At 50.8% G+C, this 6943-nt stretch overlaps 1 protein-coding gene across 5 annotated transcripts in view; it reads right to left on the bottom strand.

The window, feature by feature from the left end:
• Positions 1-1358: 1358 nt before the first annotated feature.
• The window catches only part of TSPAN16 (tetraspanin 16), a 10113-nt gene continuing 4528 nt past the window's right edge, over positions 1359-6943 (bottom strand). For 2 of the 5 annotated variants that reach the window (XM_006161516.2, XM_006161514.2), the window contains 4 exons: positions 5319-5426; positions 4795-4993; positions 3689-3772; positions 1359-1540 (listed from right to left, as the gene is read on the bottom strand). In XM_006161516.2, the coding sequence (XP_006161578.1) occupies positions 1407-1540; positions 3689-3772; positions 4795-4993; positions 5319-5426 (525 nt within the window). In that variant the 3' untranslated portion in view covers positions 1359-1406. The remainder of the gene's footprint in view (positions 1541-3688; positions 3773-4794; positions 4994-5318; positions 5427-6943) is intronic. The other 3 variants (XM_006161515.2, XM_006161518.2, XM_006161517.3) reach the window with 3 other exon arrangements.

The following is a 6943-nucleotide window of genomic DNA, read 5'->3' on the forward strand; positions in this document are numbered from 1 at the left end:
TGTGAGTTCTAAGCCACTGGGTCTGGGACTCAAACCATGGTTGACTACATGGGAGTCCAGCAACATAGCCATTACGCCAACTGCTGGTCCCATAGTTGTTGTTGTTATTATTATTATTATTTTTGGTGAGAGGTTTTTGCCATAGGGTGCGTGCGCTCGCCATACAGAGACAGAGACAGAAAGCGAGAAATCACTCCCCCCAGGGGGGGATGGCCACGCCACAATCCCTTCTCCTCCATTCTCCTCTCAGTACCTTGGATACACACACACACACGTCCGGTGTGAGTTTAAACCACCGGGTCTGGGACTCGAACCACAGTCAGCTATGTGGGAGTTCAGCAGTGTAACCATGACGCCATCTGCTGGTGCCCATTTTTTGTTTTTAAATTTGACCAGGGGTGGGGTAGGGGGTGCGGGGGGAATGAGAAAACAAGTCACCAGGTCTGGGACTCAAACCGCATTTGACCATGTGGGAGTCTGGCTCCTTGACCACCATGCCACTTGCTGGCCCTGTTTTTGGTTTTTATTTTGTTTTTTGTTTTGTTTTGTTTTAGTTTCCCACACGAACAACTGCACAGTTTGAGTCTAGAACCTGGAAGCCGATAAAGCAAACGGGGTGTGTGTGTGCGTGCCCAAAATCCTGAGAAGAGAATTGGGAGAGAGGATTGTGACGTGGCCATCCAAACTGGGGGGACCCGCTCAGCTTTCTTCTCTAGTTGGCTTTCTCCAACTAGCACACATGCCCTATAGCAATTTTTGTTTGTTTTCTTTAGAGAAGTTTGTTGGTTTTTTTTTTTGTTTGCCATAGGGTATGTGATCTCTCTGGCTAGAGAGACAGAGAAATAGAAAGCATGCCTGAAATTTCAGGAGAAAAATGGAGGCGAAGGGAATGCAGTGTGGCCATCCCGTCTGCAGAGTGATTTCTCACTTTCCCTCCCTCGCTCTATCTCTGTTCTCCCACAGCAGAGAGAAAAAAAAAAAAGAAGAAAGAGAGACGGAGGGTTCCTGAGTCTTTTATTATCAATCACCCCTTCAGAAGTCCCCCAGAGAGATACTAGGTTGTCGGGAAAGTCCTGACGCAATTCTACATACAAAACCACAAACATGGGAACCAGCAGTTAGCGTCATGGCTGTGTCGCTGGACTCCCATGTAGTTGACCACGGTTCGCATCCCGGACCTGGTGGCTTAAAACTCACGCCGGGCGCGTGTGCGTGCGTGCCCAAGATCCCGAGAGGAGAATGGAGGAGAAGGGATTGTGGCGTGGCCATCTCCCCTGGGGGGTGATTTCTCACTTTCTGTCTCTCTGTCTCTCTCTGTCTGTCTGGCGAGTGCACACACCCTATAGCGAAAATCCTCTCAAAAAAAAAAAAAGAAAAGAAAAAGAAAAGAAAACCACAAACATTTGTCAGGACTTTCTGAATGACCAAATAAAAATGAAACCGAATTTCCAGCTGCCGGCTAAGCCCAGAAGATCTCGTGTCCGGCCTGCGTTCAGCCCAGTTTGACAAAGAGCAGCAAAGTGGCGAGAATTCCTGGCAGCTGAAATAGGAAAAGAAAGAGATATTGAACACATGTAGACCAGCAGGTGGCATAGAGGTTAAGGCGGCTGGATTCCACATGGCTGATTCGGTGGTTCGAGTCCCAGACCCGGCAGTTTGAAAATCACGCCGGGTGCATGTGCATGTGTACCCAAAATCCCAAGAAGAGAAATGGGAGGAGAACGGATACAGGTAGCATCCCCCTGGTGCCGTCTCACTCTCCCTGTCTCTCTCTGTCTTTCTCCTGTGAATGCAGACTAAGGGGAAAAAAAGAAAGAAAGAAAGAAAAAGAAATATTGAACACATGACAGACACCACCAAACCAGAGTCAAACTGGAGTTAGAAGGACCAGCAGATGGCATACTGATTATATCACTGGACTCCCATGTAGTCGACCCCAGTTTGAATCCCAGACCCAGCAGCTTGGAACTCATGTCACATCCGTGTGTGTGCGTGCCCAAAATCCTGAGAGGAGAATGGAGGGGAAGGGATTGTGGCAAGGCCATCCCCTGGGGGGCGATTTCTTCTTCTTTTTTTTTTTTTGGAGAGGTTTTTGTTTGTTTGTTTGTTTGTTTTTGCTATAGGGTGTGTGCGCTCGTGAGACAAAGAGAGACAGAGAAACAGAAAGCAAGAAATCACCCCCCAGGGGGGATGGCCACGCCGCAATCCCTTCTCCTCCATTCTCCTCTCGGGATCTTGGGCACACACACACACGCGCCCGGTGTGAGTTTAAGCCACCAGGTTGGGGACTCAAACCGTGGTTGACTACGTGGGAGTCCAGCGACATAGCCATTACGCTAACTTCTGGCCCCTATTTTATTTTATTTTTTAAACTTTATTTTAATTTGACCAGACAGGAACAGAGTGAGAAAGAGAGAGAAATTGAGAGAGCAAGCCTCCAAGTCCAGGACTTGAACCACAATCAGCCATGTGGGAGTCCAGAGCCCTTAACCACCACACCACCTGCTGGCCCCAAAAGCAATTGATGGTTTTAATATATTTAGAAATCTAGGCAACACTCACTCATCATTTCAGAACATTTTCATCATTGCCCCCCAAAGAATCCCACACTGATTATCACGCACTCCCCACTTCTCCCTCCCCCAACACACTGGCAAGCACTAACTGCATTTCTTTCTTCTGGTTCTTAAAGAGTTTTGCTATTGGGCACGTGTGCTTACTGGAGAGAGACAAAGAGAGGGACAGTAAAACATCACCCCCAAGGAGGATGGCCACGCCGCAATCCCTTCTCCTCCATTCTCCTCTTAGAATAATGGGCACGCACACACACACGCCCAGTGTGTTTCAAAGCACCAGGTCCGGGACTCGAACCACAGTCGACTACGTGGGAATCCAGTGACATAACCATTATGCCATCTGCTGGTCCCTATTTATTATTAATATATTTTTGAATAATTATTTCTTTCACTTTCTTTATTCATTTATTTATTTTTAATTTGACCAGAGAGAGACAGCGAGAAGGTGAGAAAACAAGCCACTAGGTCCGGGATTTGAACCATGGTTGGCCATGTGGGAGTGTCCAGTGCCTTATCCACCACACCACCTGTTGGTCCCCAATAATTAATATTTTTAAGAGGTCTTTACCTCACAGCGTGTGCTCTTCCCAGATACAGAGACAGTGAGAGGGAAGATGGGAAATCACCCCCCAGGGGGGATGGCCATGCCACAATCCCTTCTCCTTCATTCTCCTCCCTGGATCTTGGGCACGCATGCACATGTGCCTGGCATGAATTTTAAGCCACCAGGTCCGCAACTCAAACCGCAGTCAGCCATGGGGGAGTCCAGCGACAAAACTACTATGACATCTCCTGACCCACATTATTATTTTTTAATTTGACCAGAGAGAGAGAGAAAGAGAAAGTGAGAAAGCAAGCCGCCAGGTCCGGGACTCGAACCACGGTCAGCCATGTGGAAGTCCAGCGCCTTAACCCCCACGCCACTGGCCAGGGCTTGTAGTCATCTTCTTTAACTGAAATAACCATCCACTTCCCCCGGTGGAACCCCAGCACGACTACAGCCGGGATTTTTATCTTTTCTCACTGCTGTGTCCCCAGCGTCCAGACCGTGTTCGGCGCACAGTAGGTGCTTACTAGAAGAGCGCGGGGTGTCCCCAGGAAGAGGGTCTCACCTGTATGGCTGCCGCCCCCAGCGAGCCCACACTCAGGATGGAACTTTGAGTCTCGGTTATTTTCAGGAGCTTCTGGAAACAGCCCTGAGGATGCAGATTTCAAAGTGGGAGGGAACTGATTAGGGGCTCGTGAACCCCAAGTTCCCATCTGCTCACATCCCCCAGGTTGCCCGGTTCCTCTTAGATTCCCTGAGGAAAAGGGGACAGTCCCCACGCCATGTGAGGATCCTCTCTGGCCGCCTCATTCCCCCAGGCTAGAACTTACCGCCTAGTCTCTATACCCATACGTGCAATATTCAAGCATAGTGATTAACAACGAGTCATTCATGGGACCAGCAGTTGGCATAATGGCTATATCGCTGGACTCCCATGTAGTTGACCGCGGTTCATGTCCCGGACCCGGTGGTTTAAAACTCACGCCAGGCCCGTGTGCGTGCGTGCCCAAGATCCCGAGAGGAGAATGGAGGAGAAGGGATTGCGGCGTGACCATCCCCCCTGGGGGGTGATTTCTCGCTTTCTGTCTCTCTGTTTCTCTCTGTCTGCCTGGTGAGCACATGTGCCCTATAGCAAAAACCACTTTAAAAAAAAAATTTAGTAATTCATAATACAAATATCCCGGAGTATTAAAAAGAAGTATTTATTTAATTTATTATTATTATTACTTGGAGACGTTTTTGCCTTAGGGTGCGTGTACTCCCCATAGAGAGAGACAGAGACGGAGACAATGAGAGGGAAAGTGGGAAATCACCCCCTAGGGGGCATAGCCACGCCACAATCCCTTCTCCTCGATTCCCCTCTCAGGATCTTGGGCACTCACGCACACACGCCCGGCGTGAGTTTCAAGCCACCAGGTCCGGGACTCGAACCGCAATTGGCTATGTGGGAGTGCAGCAACGTAAGCACTACATCGACTGCTGGCTCCTTATTATTATCATTATTATTATTAGTTTATTTAACTGGAGAGAGACAGGCAACGAGAGAGAGGGAAGTGAGAAGACAAGCCACCAGGTCCAGGACTCGAACCGCAGTTGGCCACATGGGAATCCAGCATCCTAACCACCACCCCACCTGCCGGCCCTCAAATAAGCAATGTTTATAGAAGTCACCGGCCCTCGACGTCCAGCGAGATGACAGGCAAGAGAACCCCGTTACCGCCTGGTGGATGACGCGGGTGGACACGTTGTGGCCATCGCAGTCCGCGGCGCCCATGGATTTGCAGCAGCCCCTGGGGTAGGCGTGGCCGGTTGTCTGCGCAAAGGATGAGCCGGAAAAATCTGTGTAGTTTTTCACCCCGCAGCACTTTAGCTGCAGAGAAGAAAAGAAAGCCTTCAACACCCCCTTTCAGGGACCAGCAGGGGGCAGGGTGGTTTAAAGGGCTGGATTCCCACATGGCTGACTGCAGTTCGAGTCCCGGACCCGGTGGCTTAAAATTCACGCCGGGCACGTGTGCGTGTGTGCTCAAGATCCCAAGAGGAGAATGGAGGAGAAGGGATTGCGGCGTGGCCATCCACCCTGAGGGGATGATGTCTCGCTTTCTGTCTCTCTGTCTCTGTCTGTCTCTCCAGCAAGTGCATGCACCCTTCAGCCAAAATCTCTCAAAACAAAATATCTGAAAAGCAGTGGGCCTCACCTTCTCCATCACCAAGTTCCATCCCGCGGAGTAGTCGTCTGGCTCGTTGTAGCCGCGGTAATTCTTCTTCAGGGTCACGTAGTTGTGTTCCAGGGCCACGTCTCGAACCTGAGGTAGGACAGGATGTGATCAGAGTACCAAGTAGCAAGGGCGACCCACTGGGCGAGGTGTCTGGGCCACAGAGCCCCGAGGCGGCCATCCCTTCCTCGTCCCCAGCTCTCCCTCCCTTGGCTCAGTGGCCTGCACTAGGGACAGAGTCGGGCCCGAGGCCCCGAGGGAGGGAGACGGGGAGCAGGGTGGGCCTGCCGCCAGGCACAGCCTGCTGTCCCCACGACAAACGACAAACACACCGAATCATCTGCCCTTTCAAGTCGCCCACGGCCCTGCTATGCTCACGATTTGGCCAGAACTGATCAAGAATCGAGTTCCCCAACTCAGCCTCTCTCTGCACATCAGGGGCACGTTTCATGGCCTCTTTTTTTCTTTTTTCTTAGAATTCTTTTCTTTATTATTATTTTTTTTTGAGAGGGTATTTTTTTTTTTTTTCTATAGGGCATGTGCACTCACCAGAAAGACAGAGAGACAGAAAGCAAGAAATCACCCCCCAGGGGGGATGGCCACACCACAATCCCTTCTCCTCCATTCTCCTCTCGGGATCTTGGGCACGCACGCACACGCGCCCGGCGTGAGATTTAAGCCACCGGGTCCGGGACGTGAACCCTGGTCGACTACATGGGAGTCCAGCGACATAGCCATTACGCTAACTGCTGGTTCCCCGTGGGGTGAATTTTAAGCCACCAGGTCTGGGACTTGAACCGCAGTTGACTATATGGGAGTCCAGTGACATAGCCATTCTGCTAACTGCTGGTCCCAGATTATTATTATTATTATTTTGACCAGAGAGAGAGGGAAAGTGAGAAAGCAAGCCACCAGGTCCGGGACTCAAACCATCGTCTGCCATATGGGAGTCCAGTGTCCTTCACCACCACGCCACCTACTGGCCCCTATTTTTCTCTTTTTTAGACAAGTTTATTTCTCCCATGAGTGAGAGAGATGGAGACACAGAGAGAGAGAGAGGACACCGTTCCCCACACAATCTCGACACCACGACCCACCCCAACATCAGTCTGGTCTCTCTCTGTCAGTGGCATACATGTGCCTGGTGTGCTCAGGGAGGTGTCTGGACTCGAACCGGGAACCTCCGCATGGAAGACTGCATCACAGAGCCGTGCTATACCCCTGCCCCACTGTTGGCCCACCCCTTGTTTTATACCGACCTCACTGCTCTCCAGACGGCCGTAGGCACTCTGGGAGTTCTGACCACGACCCTTCGCTCCTCTCATTTCCTTTGCTTACTTTTAGAATTATTTACTTAAAGGACCACCAGGTGGCGTAATGGTTATGTTGCTCGACTCCCATGTAGTCAACCATGGTTCAAGTCCTGGACCCAGTGGCTTAAACTCATGCCGGGCAGGTGTGCGTGCGTGCCCGAGATCCCAAGAGGAGAATGGAGAAGGGATTGCGGCGTGACCATCTCCCCTGGGGGGTGATTTCTCGCTTTCTGTCTCTCTGTCTCTCTCTGTCTGTCTGGCGAGCGCACACGCCCTATAGCGAAAACCTCTCCA

Source organism: Tupaia chinensis, unplaced genomic scaffold (genome assembly GCF_000334495.1).
Source record: "Tupaia chinensis unplaced genomic scaffold, TupChi_1.0 Scaffold138665_1, whole genome shotgun sequence".
In the NCBI taxonomy this organism is placed as follows: Eukaryota; Metazoa; Chordata; class Mammalia; order Scandentia; family Tupaiidae; genus Tupaia; species Tupaia belangeri.